General features: G+C 43.7%; 1 protein-coding gene across 3 annotated transcripts in view; it reads right to left on the bottom strand.

Annotated features, from left to right (window-relative positions):
- The window catches only part of card11 (caspase recruitment domain family, member 11), a 36412-nt gene that overhangs the window by 13557 nt on the left and 6963 nt on the right, over positions 1-15892 (bottom strand). For all 3 annotated transcript variants that reach the window (XM_088008193.1, XM_088008196.1, XM_088008194.1), the window contains exons 2-9: positions 10417-10620; positions 9712-9849; positions 7529-7705; positions 6862-7010; positions 5293-5472; positions 4847-4993; positions 921-1046; positions 617-811 (exon numbers count right to left, since the gene is read on the bottom strand). In XM_088008193.1, the coding sequence (XP_087864319.1) occupies positions 617-811; positions 921-1046; positions 4847-4993; positions 5293-5472; positions 6862-7010; positions 7529-7705; positions 9712-9849; positions 10417-10609 (1305 nt within the window). In that variant the 5' untranslated portion in view covers positions 10610-10620. The remainder of the gene's footprint in view (positions 1-616; positions 812-920; positions 1047-4846; positions 4994-5292; positions 5473-6861; positions 7011-7528; positions 7706-9711; positions 9850-10416; positions 10621-15892) is intronic.

Here is a 15892-nt window from a genome sequence, read left to right as displayed (position 1 = left end):
GTAGGGAACAATTATTTGGCAATATTTTATACACTGTTAGTGTTTGGGCTAGCCTATCACTAACATAAATAATTACTACTGCCCCCAATGGTGAATACGGGCAAAAACCTTTAACATTTATATCCATTATTGTTGTCACACTGAAAATCCATCTTTAATTTTGACTACATTAATATCCAATGTTAGGAAACAGTAAATATCGATACATCTTAATATTCTACAATCAGGTTGCTTTAGTTTTTTCAAACTGCTTCTTGACTGTTTTAAATTCCTGGTTATTGAGCAAAAAAGAAAAAAAATATTTCCAAACATCACAACTTCTCCACTGAAAGATGTACAAAAACAATAGTTTGGATTTTACTACATTTGTCTGTGTCAGATTGTGCAACTGCGATAAAATACTGGAGGCTTTTTACTTATCTTTACTAATAAAACATATGTCCAGAATATTAAGATTTCTTATTATTCAATCTATGCAGAAGGCAAATCAGTTAAATAGAGATAAATGACAACATTAAGTGTGTTTCCATATATACTGTGGAACACACTTATGATTGGCAGGACAGTAGATCATCAGAGGGAAACTGATGACTGTGGGGATGTGATCGTGTCTGACCTGGTCCAGGGGAATGTCCTTTGACATCCGTCGCAGGCGACTCTCTAGCGCCACCAGCTTGGCTTCCTTGCGGACGAGCTCGATGTGGAGCTCGTCGCTCTTCTCCTCCAGCTCCCTGATCTGCTTACGGTATTTGTCTTTGTCGACGAGGCTCTGAGAGAAGTGATGCTGGGCCTCGTCTCTGGCCCGAAACGCCTGCAGAAGTCAACGCAGCAAAGTAAGAAACAAAAAGTGTTGTTTTCATGCAAGGTGACCGACACGTTGAGTGTGTAGGAGGTTGTAGAGAGTGTTTGACGCCGGTCACCTGGTCCCTCTCCTTCTCCACCTCATCCAGCTGAGCGGAGATGGTGTCTATGCGGTTGCGGTACATCTCGCAGTCCTTCTGCAGGGTGGAGCACTTCAGCTCCAGCTCCTCCTTCTCCTCCAAGTACTGCAAACGAAACAGACGGCACAGGCACCGTTATTTAAAGGTGTGGTAACACGTTATTTACACCAACACACAATTACTAAATGATGCTGCTGCTGCACACTGACGGCACACTCTTCCCTCATTCATAAAAATCATTCTGTCATGAAGTGTTGCGGAGAGCGGTGAGAGAGACGCCGGGAATCCCAGGTAGTCATGATGATATGTAATAATTTAATGAAAAACCAGGAGGAACAACAGAAAATCACTGGCAGCACAGGAACAGAACACAGACGTGAGACGAGGGTGAGATATGACGAGGATCCGACGAAGAACACAGACACAGGTGGGTTTAAATACACAGGGAGGGTAATCACAGGAACGACACACAGCTGGGATCAATCAAGACAACACAGACTCAGGGGAAAACAGGACTAGACAGACAGAAACTCAAACTCAAAACACAGAACCTAACAGTACCCCTCCCTCAAGGGGCGGCTACCAGACGCCCCAAAAAGGGCACAACAGAAAACAACCCATCAGGGTGGGCGGAGGGGCGAAGGAAGGAGGGCCAGAGTCCAGAACAAAAAACCACCCATCAGGGTGGGCGGAGACCCAGGAGGCAGACCCCTCGAAAGAGGTCCGGCGGGCGTCGCCGGCGCAGGAAACGGAGTCCCGGAGGCGGGTCCGGCGGGCGTCGCCGGCGCAGGAAACGGAGTCCCGGAGGCGGGTCCGGCGGTCTCTTCCGCCGGCGCAGGAAACGGAACCCCTTGGGCGGGTCCGGCGGTCTCTTCCGCCGGCGCAGGAAACGGAACCCCTTGGGCGGGTCCGGCGGTCTCTTCCGCCGGCGCAGGAAGCGGAACCCCTTGGGCGGGTCCGGCGGTCTCTTCCGCCGGCGCAGGAAGCGGAACCCCTTAGGCGGGTCCGGCGGTCTCTTCCGCCGGCGCAGGAAGCGGAACCCCTTGGGCGGGTCCGGCGGTCTCTTCCGCCGGCGCAGGAAGCGGAACCCCTTGGGCGGGTCCGGCGGTCTCTTCCGCCGGCGCAGGAAGCGGAACCCCTTGGGCGGGTCCGGCGGTCTCTTCCGCCGACGCAGGAGGCGGACCCTCGGAGGCTCAGGTGGGCCGGCAGGCTCGGGTGGGCCGGCTGGAGGGCCGGCTGCAGGCTCGGGTGGGCCGGCTGGAGGGCCGGCTGCAGGCTCGGGTGGGCCGGCTGGAGGGCCGGCTGCAGGCTCGGGTGGGCCGGCTGGAGGGCTCGGAGACTCGGGAGGAGGGCTTGGAGACACCAGGAGCTCGGGAGAAGGGACCAGGTCAGCAAACTCGGGAGGAGGAGGCACTAGAAACTCTAAAGTCTCGGGAGGAGGAGGCACTAGAAACTCTAAAGTCTCGGGAGGAGGAGGCACTAGAAACTCTAAAGTCTCGGGCGGAGGAGGCACTAGAAACTCTAAAGTCTCGGGCGGAGCAGACTCAGGAAACTCGGGCGGAGCAGACTCAGGAAACTCGGGCGGAGCAGACTCAGGAAACTCGGGCGGAGCAGACTCAGGAAACTCGGGCGGAGCAGACTCAGGAAACTCGGGCGGAGCAGACTCAGGAAACTCGGGCGGAGCAGACTCAGGAAACTCGGGCGGAGCAGACTCAGGAAACTCGGGCGGAGCAGACTCAGGAAACTCGGGCGGAGCAGACTCAGGAAACTCGGGGGAAGCAGACTCAGGAAACTCGGGGGGAGCAGACTCAGGAAACTCGGGGGGAGCAGACTCAGGAAACTCGGGGGGAGCAGACTCAGGAAACTCGGGGGGAGCAGACTCAGGAAACTCGGGGGGAGCAGACTCAGGAAACTCGGGGGGAGCAGACTCAGGAAACTCGGGGGGAGCAGACTCAGGAGGCGGAGTCTCGGGGGGAGCAAGCAAACGCCGCCTCGGCGCGGGAACCGGAGGCAGCGGGGACAGACGCTGCCTCGGTGCGGGGACCGGAGGCAGCTGCAGGCGGGGCCCAGGGACCGGGACCTCCGGCGGCTCAGGGCTGCGGCGACGGCCTTGCCCAGGGGCCGGGACCTCCGGCGGCTCAGGGCGGCGTTGACGGCGTGACCCAGGGGCCGGGATCTTCGGCGGCTCAGGGCGGCGGAAACGGCGTGACCCAGGGGCCGGGATCTCCGGCGGCTCAGGGTTGCAGTAACGGCGGGGTCCGACTCCCGGCGGACAGAACGCCAGCCGAGTTCCCACCCAGGGATTCAGGCTGGCTGGAGCTCCGCCACAGAACTCCTCCGCTCTGGATCCCCGCCGCCGCCTCCGTCGCGGTCCGCGTTGCCTGGGTACGTCGAGGTCTGAGGCGAGACCCAGTTCCTCCAGCAGCAGCGGAGAAGGCAAGATCTCTACGTCTTTGTAGAGATCCCGTTGAGCCAACTCCAACTGCTGCTGGAATCAAGCCTCGCTCCCCCACACGCTGGCGTCCTCACCACTTTTCTGGTCGGATCCTACTGTCATGAAGTGTTGCGGAGAGCGGTGAGAGAGACGCCGGGAATCCCAGGTAGTCATGATGATATGTAATAATTTAATGAAAAACCAGGAGGAACAACAGAAAATCACTGGCAGCACAGGAACAGAACACAGACGTGAGACGAGGGTGAGATATGACGAGGATCCGACGAAGAACACAGACACAGGTGGGTTTAAATACACAGGGAGGGTAATCACAGGAACGACACACAGCTGGGATCAATCAAGACAACACAGACTCAGGGGAAAACAGGACTAGACAGACAGAAACTCAAACTCAAAACACAGAACCTAACACATTCAGTCTGAAGGACAGCTTTGTTTACAAACACTTCATATTTCATTTTATTTGTTTGTTTCTTTTTTGATATTTTGGATATTTAAAATCCAGTCCCAGTGTTAAATGTTCATTAGGATTTAAAGTTTATTAATCTTTGAGAATGTGTTCTTGCATTATTATGCCTTTACCATTATATTGCTTGAAAATTGTCTCAAAGCAACAATATTATCGTTTATCACGATAACTTGTGGGACAATTTATCGTCCAGTAAAATTTGTTAGCGTGACAACAAATTTTTCACACTGAAAACCGCCCACAGCCAGCAAAGTGAGGCTGGTGGCATCAACTAACTCACTCCCTTTCTGGTTGCCTAGCAACAACCTGTTGAGTGACTTGCACAGCAGCAGTTTCTGGTTCATAACTGCCTGAAAATGAAAAAAAAAAAAAAAAAAACATTGTGGAGAGAAAACTGTGGATTAAACAGGGAAGGTGATGTCACCAGTTTGGCGGTATTTCAAATATTTAAAACAAAAAACTAATCGATAATTATTGATATCGACTGATTTGAAATGCTTATATCATGATACTTTTTTTAGCCATGTCGTCCAGAAATAAAAACACGCTCTGTCATGATTTGTAAAGTTTTATGGTAAGATCTGTTTGAAAGTTAGTTTGGAGTTAGCCACAAGCTAACAGGTTATCTGTTTTGGCTAGCTACCAAAACAAGACAGCCTCAAAAAAATCTTATTAGTCTCAACAACAATAATACAATAATCATCATTCTTCTGCAACATGTTGTCTCATTTTTTAAATGATTTTATTGAGGACATAATCTATAAGTACCGTTCAATAAATGTTAAAATTGTTTAATTGTATGCAGAAAAACGCACTGCATTAAAAAGCGGTGCACAGTAAAGTGAAAGCCAGACGCAGAAGGAGGAAGACGAAGAGAGAAAAGCCGGATTATACTTTCAAATCAGTAACCACTGAAACCCACATGACCGTCTTACAATGTTAACAATGGGGGTGGTGTGGTGTGTCGTGCCGAGCTGTGACCTTATCTCGTAGTTCCTCCGCCTGTCGAACTTCTTCATGGAGGTTGTAGAGGCGGTTGACCAGATCCTGTCTGTCCTCCAGGGCTTCCTGTCTGTCATGCTCCAAAATGTCGAGGATGGCCTTGTCTGACGCAGGCAAGGGGCCAGGCTGAGAGAAAACACACACACACACACACACAACAAAGTTGATTTTCTTTTTTTTTAACAAGGCTTAACTTTTCTTTTTTTTTCTTGAGATGTCTGATGAGCAGCAGGATATAAAGTCATTAAAGGCTCAATTATTTCCCCACATACTCTGCATGGCTTCATTCACGTTCAGCTCCAATCAGCTTCAACTGAGCAACAAGCTGCAGGTGGCGACTGCAGTTAAATATTAAACCTGACTTCTGTGTGCGGGCTGATTCTGTGGATCCTAAACGACTCTCGGAGGAGATAAACGTTCCGTACCTGTATGATGGACTGAAGCTCCTGCAGCTTGATCTTGAGCATTTCGTTTTCCCTCTCCAGCTCAAAGATCTGCTCTCTCTTGGGTCGGCTCTCGATGTCGTTCTTCAGCTTGAGACTCTGCCTCCTCTCCATCTTGCACTCCTCCTCCACTTTGTTCAGCGTGTGCTTCAGCTGGTCGATCTGTAAGGCCCAGAGAATCCGACATTTCCTCAAAACGCGCTCACCGACAAACAGAGATCCAAACGCAGTGCAACACATTACAGCCATAAATCTCAGACTGACGTCAAGTAATGCCTAATAATGAAGTGGAAGAAAAATGAATTTTTCTTTTTTGTTGTTACTAAAAAACTCAAAAGATTTGTAGATTTTATGATTTTTATTCAACAATTCTTTTTTTTTAGGGCTGAAGCGATTAATCATAATAATTGTGATTAATCGTTTATTGAAATAATCATCAGAAAATTTAGTAATGGGTTAACCGTTATTATGCAGACGTATGGCATTTGCTGGAAGATTATTAACTGAGCCAAAATTGTACAAAAAAAATTTACATTTTGCATTTAAGACAGAAAAAAAAAACTTCTTTGACTGTGTGTGTTCTACCCTGAAATACTAAAGTGGCCATTTTTGCTTCACCTGGTTCAAACTGTGTAAAAAATAAAAAACTCCTATTGGTCTACTTTTGCTTTTCAAATATTAACTAAAAAATAATCATCAGATTCGGGCTAATATACTGTATTTTCTGCTGTTGACTTGGCAACAGAACAACCTTCCACAGTGTGGAGCTCCCTACGCTGCACTGATGTTAAGTCAACCAGAAAGAGCCTTTCACATGTTGATGTTAGAAGGTTTTTTTTTAATCCTTTGCTATGAATGATGGAGCGTTCACTAAAGGAATGCTCTTATTGCATTTTAGGTGGTAAAATGTTTATCTTGCTCTTTAAAAAAGGAACTGAATCATTTGCTCATTTGCATTTTGTTACGCATTTCATTGTATTGTATAAAACAAGCTTATGTAGTTAAGTAATAAATCTGCAGCATGTGTCAATATTTTATCCAATAAATTGACTAATTGTGAAAATAATCATTAGATTGCGTTAAGGCCTCTCTTCTTGCTAATCTTTCACAAAGGGCGGATTTGATGACTGACAGTCGTCCTGTCAGCTGTGAATCTCTGCAGCTCCCCCAGGGTTTCCATGACGACATTTCTATAATTAAACCTCGTTTCCAGCCTGTCTGGTTTAGGGGACTGGCCAGGTCTTAGTAGTTTCCAGAACAGCTGTATTGATGCTAAGATTAAATTGCACACACATAGACTCTTTTTACGAATCAGGTGATTTCTAATCTCCACTGCACCAGATTTCATTTAGGGTCACCAGAGAAAAAGGGGGATTTACACAAATTTAAAAATTAACCCTAAAGGATTTGGGAAAACCACGCATCCTTTTCCATTCACCTCATTGTTATGCACTACAATTATTGAATAATTAAACAATATTTGTGGCTGTAATGTGCAAAAAGCTGAAGCAGTGCTTTTTTATTTGTGCGAATGCTTTCAGGTGGGGGAACCTCCAGCTGCAGGTCTCGGCTCCTCATCACGGCCATGTTCTTCTCCTCGCTCAGCGTGGCGTACCTCATGGCCAGCTTGTAGTTTTCATCCTTTACCCTCAGCAGCTCGTCGCTGAAGGAGTTCCTCTCCTCTCTCAGTTTGTTATACCCTGGCAAACACAGAAGAAAACTAATTACCATACATGAACAAACGGATTTGCATAAATTAGTTGTGCTTATTAAAGAAGTGTGTGGTTTCATTTATTTATTTTCTTTTCCGTTACAGTCGAGCAGTGAAACCTTAGCATAATTTCCTCCAAACTAATTTAGGCTTTCGGCATGTAAATTGTTGGAAAAGTTTGCTTAGCTTAAGCTACGGTGGACTGTTTTGAACCCGGCTAGAAGCTTTCTCGCTGTATTTTTAGATCTTGCTTGAAGGTGCCTCAGTGTGCCAGCTGCAGAGGTTAACTGCACAGGATATGATAACAAAGACCACAGTGTCCTAGTTTCAGAAGCAGCCCTTTGGTAGGCTAAGTGATTAAAAATCCTTGTTAAGCTAAACTGCGGCGCACCGAGAGAGGTAAACCAAACGCCGGCGGTGGGGTTAGCATTTTCCAGCGCCTAAGCCCAGCCGTTTGTGTGAAGGTGTGGGGCTCGTCGGTGGAGGTGAAATGTGATCTATCTTTACTCTGCTGGAAGGCTTGAAGCTCCTGATTAGCCAAGCGCAGCTTCTTGTACTCGTCCTCCAACGTGCGGGTCTTCCTGCTGAGCTCCGTGTTCTGCAGGGTCTTGACCTTGGTGTTCTTCTGCAGTTTCATCACTTCATTCATGAGGAACTGCGTCAAACCCTCCTGGCCCTCCTCGACTAAAGAGGGGCGGCGTAGAAAAAGATAAAGAGGAGAAGTTATTGTGCAATACAATATACCAGCTTTAAATATGTATATGCAGACACATCTCAGATTCTAACCACAGACAGTAAAGCAAAACCAGGAAGGCGGGGCTGGCTTTGCCTCAACGGAGTGTAAAGCTCTATAGTTGCACGGCTGGTTTTGTTCATATGCGTATACTGCCCCAATTGTTTACCACAAACTTTAACGTTGTTCATTAGAAAACAGTGTGCAAGACCAAAAAACAAAGTAGAGCACAAAGTGGTAGATGGATAATCAAGCAGGTTTTGTTGTTGTTGTTTTTTTTATTTAACTGCATCTGTTTTTTTTAGAATGGTTGCTTTGCATCAAGAAGATCCTGGGTTCAAATCCCAATCTTGGGTCAGTTTGCATTTTCTCCCCAGTACACGCACTGATTCTCTCTAGGTACCTCCGGCTTCCTCCCACAGTTCAACAACATGACTGTATCTCTAATTAAAAAAAAAAAATCTAATTATTAATCTGATGAGTTATTTTCCTGTCCCACAGAACGATTAATTATAGTACATTTGAAGAAAAAAAAAGGAAAAGAAAAAGCAGAGGAGTTCATCGTTTCTTGGTACTGCAGCTTGTTTCTATCAGATAAGAAAATGTCAGACAACCTCTACAAGAAAAATCACCCACAAGCGACTGCATGATTAGGCGCCTTAATCAATCGTTATTCAAATATAATCTTTCGGGTGATGCTCGAAGAGACATGTGGCGAATTTCTACAAATCATAGCTCAAGCCGTTTTTCTAGAATAGTAAATTTATCTTTGTTTACTTATGAGTCAATCAATTCAAATTCTACGATCTTTATTTTTGATTTTTATTTCACGTCTATGTTTTTGATCATTGGATCGCCACCTTGAATCTCAACTTTGTAAAAGTAAACAATCCAAAGACTTCAGTTTTTCTCGCAAAGTGATTGAATCCAGTTTGTTCCAGTAACTCCAGCAACATCAGTGAAGGCTGAGAGAAACTGGTAACATTGTCGGCCGTAGGGATGGTTTTACTGATGTCCAGACGCAGCGTTGTCTCGTCCTCAGCTCGGGTGTTTATTGGCTGCAGGCCGCGTTTGGGCTGATGCGACTTTATCAGCATAACGGGAAGATGTTTAGGTGAAATCTCCCTACATCGCCGTAATTTACTTTACTAACCCAAACCCTAAAAGTAATGATTTCCCACTCCAAACTAGATGGCTAGCAGAAAGGAGTAATCTGTCTCTTTGTGACCTTAAGTCTGTTATTCTGTTGCAAAGTGCATTATTGTAGCGGTCACATTGTTCATGAGCTGAAACCACAACTTTGTCTCGACTTGCTTTGCTCATCTAGAAACTGAATTTAGAGAGCATTCGTTTTTACACAATAGCTGAGTCGGTCTGTTCCCCAAAACGCAAACTTTTAAGGAATTAAGGTTTGGACTTTGAAGGGGGCAGGCGAACACATGAATGAGGTTTGATCTTAACCATCAAATCACAGCTCTGAGGATTAGTATTTACGTAGTGTTACTGCTGGAAGGCATATCGTCTTCAGAAGCGCGTACACCACTCAGGATTTTCACACATTTCCCAACAGCATGCTGTTTTGCAAGGAAGTTAAAAAGACTTTTAAAAAGTTGGTGTTATATGAACAGAGTAGCTTTCTCTGCTCTGTCTCCTCCATGACTTGCAGTAAGCTTTAAACAAAACCATTAATGTCTTTACGGTCAAGTAAAGGTTACTGGAAATAAATTATAATTTTCCTTACACTTCCATGTTGGTAAATCAAATAAATCAGCCATCAGTCAAACCTCTCTCACAGGAAAGCAGAAGAGGACAGTGTTTGATTTTTAGGCCTTTGCTGAAGCAGGTAAGATCAGGGAATAACATCGGCTTCACATGTAAGTATCGGCCAATCACAGATCTAATGAAATTGGCACCGATAAATCGGTGAACCCTAAGTCTCAAAATGTCCGGGACTCACCGACGATGGTGGAGAATCGTCTCGTTGGGTCTTTCCCTGTGACCGACTTGTACAGTTCAGGGTAGTAAAACTCCAGACTCTCCAGAAACGCCCCATATCCCCGCTCTCCTTTGGTGCGAAGGATGTCCAGCAGACGACCTAAAGGAAGGTTAAAGAAAGATTTTTTTTTTGTTTTGTTTTTTAAGTTCAGCGAATGCAAACACAATGCTCCTGGTCTCTGTTATAAAACAAAAATCAAACAACTGCCTTTAATCTTCATCTACAATCACAGAGTAACGGGGTAATTTTTGTCATTTTTAAATCTACTGCCTGAAGGCAGACCTGATGAGACCTTCATGGCGTTTTTATGGCCTGTGGAAGATCATAAAAGTTCACTGAAATAACAAAATTTTATAGAGAAACAAAAAACTCAGAGCTTCTGCTTTGCAGCAGACGTCCGATAATAACTTTATGTCTGAAAGCGAATTCATTGTGAGTCAGGAAGAAATGTGTAAAAACCTCAGGGCTGATTATCTAAGTCACAGGCAGTCACAATTTTCGCCATATTTTTATTCAAAATCTAGCATTTGGATAAAAAAGTAGACCCTCAAATGCTTTTATTTCTAAAGTTCAGAGCCAGCAAATGAACATAATTCCACATCCAATCGTAACGTTTCACCATATGGGACTTTTTCCCTTACAAATCATGACATCTCTTTTACTCACTCGTGCGGTTTGCTTTGGCCTGGAGCAGCAGGGAGTTGAGGATCTCGTCCTCGTCCTGCTCGTCCAGCACTTTGCACTGTCGGAGGTACGGGGTGAGCTTCGCTGGAGTGATGTTGCGACACAGCTCGTAGCGCTTGCACTCCACCTTCTCCCACAACGCATCGTTGTCCTCCAGCGTCCCGTTCTCGTCCATCTCTCACGGCCCTGACAAACGGCAAAAACGGACAGGAACAGTTCACTTCGCTGCTTGGCCTGTGACTGTGAGCAGTGGCGGTTCTTGGAAGAATGCTGCCCGAGGCACCCATTGAGACTTACGTCAGAAATCAACATGAGTAAAAAGTTTCACAAACCGCAAATTGTGCTTTAAAGAGTCTTTCATGAAAGGGCTTTAATTTAGGTAAAATGTACTAAGAAGTGTGTGAGAAATAGAGCCACCCTCCACACCGAGTAAAAAAATGAATAAAAATCAGCAGTAACTATGAGAATGTCGATTTTTAAAAAGCGAATCATTTGGATTATGTATGCAAATATTCTCCAACGGATGTAATAAGCAAATATTTTCACAAAACAGATTATGTCTGTCATTTTCCTTCATGTTCACATATACTTTCCCATGATGTAATCACTATTATTTGGTTGTAGAGGTGGTGGTAAAGGAAAACTGAAGCGAGTTTTTAAGATACAGTTTAGATTTTGATCACAGCGCTCCGTCTTATCTACAGCAGCTGCAGGAATCTGATGGGGGCTGTTTCCAATCTACTGACTCAAACCACCTCCTTAATGGACTTCACAATATGCTTATAAATCTAGAGAGACTCAAATCGAATGAAATAAATTGTCCTTGCCACTTTTATTCTTTTTCATCTGACACCACCAGTTAAATCTGATCACCTCCTGCCGAAAACAATTCGATCTGTGTCTCAGCGAAGAACAAGCAGGTCTGTGCTTGGATTAGGTAAGAATATATGAGGAAACCTGCGTAGACGCCACATGCTTAAATACATGGAACACCTTTAAGCAAAGATATCCCACATCAAAGAACAGCGGGAAATGTTGGTGACTTTGTAAATCATGCATTTTTCCTTGAAATTGTAAGTTATTATTTAAAATCGGCTGAAACTTCACATCACCTGAACATACAAATTACTTATCAGTCCATTGCTCCAGTTGTAAATGGCATAATAGAGAAGCACTGCTGCTGAGGGCAGTGTCGAAAGAACTGGAGCTTCTTAAAGGGACAGAGTCCCAATTTCAGTGTGTTAAATTCCGAAGTCAAAGTTTTTTTAAGTAAATATTTGATAAATACAGCATTTTTAGGACAAATGAAGGTAACAAGAGTTATTTTTCCAGTTCTGAAGTAAAATAAATCTGTGGAATGAAATTTTATTTTTAACAGTAACAGCTTAAAGAATGGAGTACATTTTTCTCTATTATTCGTGTTTGTGTGAGAATGACAAACGGAAATCGGGGAAACGGGGTGGAGTCAGCCAATTCCGATTTTTATTTATTTTTATTTTTTTATGTAATGCGACCTGTATCCGATTTTTTTCATGACAGTCTGAACAACACAGGTCGGCTTTTTTTCGAATGCGACCCAGATGTCCGATACGTATCCGATTCAAATGTGACCTGAATCTCAACGGCCAGGTCGCGTTCATCCGACATTAACGTCACCGATACGCAACAAATGTCCATATTCTGCGTCCTGATATTCGCCAGCGGGGGAAAAAGAGAGAGAGAGAAAAAAAACAACCATGGCGGACGATAGTGAGGATTAAGTTGTTAATATGCTGCTCCGGTCGGATATCAACTTCAAATGTGTAAGCTATGCTCCACCGTTAGCATCCATGTTTACTTCCGCAAACACCGAGTACTTCTTCTTCTTTATGGCGGTTGGCAGAATAATTTGTACGTGTGACGTTATTACGCCCTCTACTGGGCATGCGGGACACTTTCAGGTCGTTTGCCCGTTCAGACTGGAGAACAAATACAGGTCGTATTTATTTGGAAGTGTGAACGACAACCGCTAAAAAAAAAATGATTTCACAAAAAAATCGGAATTTGGTCACTTCAGGCTGCACTGTGAATGCATTATGACCTAGAAGCCCCAATATTTTTAATTAATGGACATTAATGAATGTTTCAGGTGCTGCTACCCCACTGAAGGAACCTGTAGAAAGTCACTAATTTATATGTTCTCTAGACAAGACAAACCATATTTTGTTTCTTTACATATTTTCAATATATTGGAAGTTATAAGAAATTGCTTCTTCTCTACACCTAAATATCAAAAATGTCAGAATACAGAACGCAACAATGTCTCTGAGGCTATGACTTTAAGAGATTCATGTTACCCAGGAAGCTGCTACTTCTGCTAAATTCAGAAAGAGATGAGGAGGCGGCAACAGATGTCTGATAAGATCTTATTTTAAGCGACCTTCATCAAAGACCAGCCTAAATTTATACTCTCTTTAGCGTGGCGTTCCACAGGGTTGTGGCTTTGAACCAATTCCATTCTTTCTTTTAATTCTTTCTGAAGAAATCGATAAACTCTGTGCTGGCTCGCAAATTTCAAAGCTTCGATTTTTAACAATGTTCTACGATTTAACCAGGACAAAAATGATACATTTTGTTCTAGGATCCTTTGAGATTAAGTTCTGATTTTATTCTTATTCTGGATGACATAACATCCAGAATAAGATGTTCTGGATGTTCTCCAGTGTTGCAGCAAGTCACCTTGAACTCATCTTTTAAATCTCACATTTAGTAAGTCTGAGCAAAGTGTTTCTAAAATTAGAATTTTAAAAAACTCTATTTTAGACACAAAGTTGAAAAATAGTGAATGATCAGTCAACTATTTTGACTGGTCATTCACTAGTCAAAATAGTTCTGAAAGAGATCGTGCTGTTCCAATTACAACTTCTCTAAATTGGCTTCCTGTGAAATGTAGAACTGATTCTAAGTTTTTTCTTATTGCGTATAGAACCAATATTGGCTCTTCTAGTGCTTTACAAGCCCATAAGGTTTAATGTTTGCTGCCGTATTTTGCTGGAACAAAAATAAAAACAGAGCCTTTAACTTTCCTTCTTCCTGTCAGGTAGAGAAAATGTCTGGATCTGGAGGGATGAGATAAACAACTTGTCTCACAGACTGTTAATGTCTGTCTATGAACGTACAGGAGTTGTGGTCGATACCGCAATGATGCTATGTTGTGTTTGCAACTTTGGGTGGCCAGTTTCTCCAAAATCTCTCAGCATATTGATATATTTGTTCGTTGTGGTGTACCCCGTTCAGTGGAAGTTGTATGCGCTCTTCCGGCACAATTGATACAAAGGTTTCATACCTCAATGTTTGACCATACTTAATTTGCAGCTCAACATCTCGCCAACTACTACGGTCTGATCCAAAATCCTGGTTGAGATGTTGTTATTGGTATATCAATGGGCCGATCAATGAATGAATGAAGTGTGGCATCAATCAAATCGCTTGTGCAGAATCAACGTGGCCTGTACCACAACTGAGATGGTTAAGAAAATGTGGAGGAACAGCGCAGGATCTGCAAATGGAGATGAATCTGGCTGGGAATGAACTAGTGGAAGAGACCTGCAGACCAAATATACAAGGTGAGAAATAGGGTGAGGTCATTAGAGTAAGATTAGTTGTAGTCAAGAGCCCGTGCCCCAAGGACGAGTCAAGACCGAAGTGTACCAACTTAAGAGCAAGACTATGAAGGGGGTTAGAACAGGACCAAACCAGTAATGTAGTTGTTGCTGCAACTTTTTCAGTAAAGTGTTCTCGCATGACATTTAGGTGAAGCCAAGCTTGTATATTAGCTGAATCGGACATGGAAGACTTAACTTCCTTTCTTCATGATGTACAAATAAAAAAACCCCAAAACAAAACATTGGCATATTTACTCTGCTCCTGCTTCACTTATCATCTCATCGCCAGGATGTAGCAACAAGGATGGTAGATGAAAGCCAGAAAGTGAAGTCATTATTAGTCCAATTTGAATGCAGTCTGCAGTTTCACATTAATTTGCTCTATAAAAAGTATGTTGCAGCTGTGGTCTTGACTATTCTTAGAACAAAAAATAAATAAATAAATAAATAAATAAATAAATAAATAAATAAATAAATAAATAAATAACGAGTTCAGCATGTCCAAAGCCGAGTCAGGGTTGAGTAAAAATGCAAACAGGACCAAAACAAACCAAAACCAAGGCTGATCTGGAGCAGTACAACACTAAGATTGGGGGACTAACAAGGCAGACAGCAAAACCCATGCAACATAATAAAACGGAAGCAAAGTGAGACAAATGTGGAGGAGAGCATCACAAATGAGCAAATTTAACCAAACAAGAAGACATAAATAAATCACAACATCAAGATGCAGAATCAAAGAATAAAGGTCAAACCAAAACCCACAGACCAGGTCCATCATATATTTTTAACACCTAAAGCTAAACAATGATAGGTGACAGTAAAGTTGAAACCTGACATTTGGGTGTGGAAGGACTCAAACTCTGGCTGCTGATGTGATACTCTGCAGATATAACCACCAGGCAACACATGTGTTTCTGACTAATTTGGAAAGTGTATGCAACAGCTTGACACTAAGCAAAACAAAGATAAAGTGAGAATTTTGTTTCCATTTTTGCGCTGTCAAATTGTCACCTCCAAATTTCCATTGTAACGGTTTTCTATTTGTAGAGTTCAACTTAATAGTTGAGACTGTGGTTGATGCCAGACGAGGCAGCCCGAGGCAGGATATCACACGGGCTGAGTTGCTGCCAAAAGCAATCCGCAAACAAGCCGACACCGTTGAGTAAAATCTGTTTCGGCTTCACTTTTACACCAGACATCAATCATGTCACAGTGAAAACAGACAAAAAGGAAGCGAGCCCATGGTGCAACACATTAAGAGTATGGAGAAGAAAAAACTGAATCTGTGGGACTTTACCAGGTTTTAAAATCATTTAATCTAACCTCAAGAGGAGAAAAATGTGTGACACATGCCGGACCAATAAATATTAATTCAACACAGCGTGGAGGACAAGAACGACAGTCCATCAATGTAGTAAAGGAAGTCTTGCCAAGACTTCTCGCAGTTCATCAATGCTGCGATTCATTTATCCACAACTCAAACATCTGATAGCTTTTCGATTTGGCCGAGGTATTTCAGACATTTGGTTGCAGATATGCTGCCGTCTCTGTACCGGAGGTTATCGTCCAGGTTCTTCCAACCTTTTTACTCTGGAACCGGAACGGATTGCCTCACATTTGAATCTGGAATACGTTTCTACACAGAGGAGTTTATGGTCAACTCAGTAACTGCAAGACGCCTATCTTTACCACTTTATCACCACCATGCTTGTAAACTGGTATCAGTCTCTGATACAACGAGCCGACAGGTAAAGGGGATTCAATGCCTTAAAATATCAGGTCATCCTGGATTAAACTTAGTTTAATGCCAC

The sequence above is a fragment of the Poecilia mexicana genome, unplaced genomic scaffold, assembly GCF_051168715.1.
Source record: "Poecilia mexicana isolate PSO_F unplaced genomic scaffold, ASM5116871v1 scaffold_8, whole genome shotgun sequence".
NCBI lineage: Eukaryota > Metazoa > Chordata > Actinopteri > Cyprinodontiformes > Poeciliidae > Poecilia > Poecilia mexicana.
The sequence above is the reverse complement of the archived record's forward strand: the minus strand, read 5'-3'. Positions and strand labels throughout refer to the sequence as shown.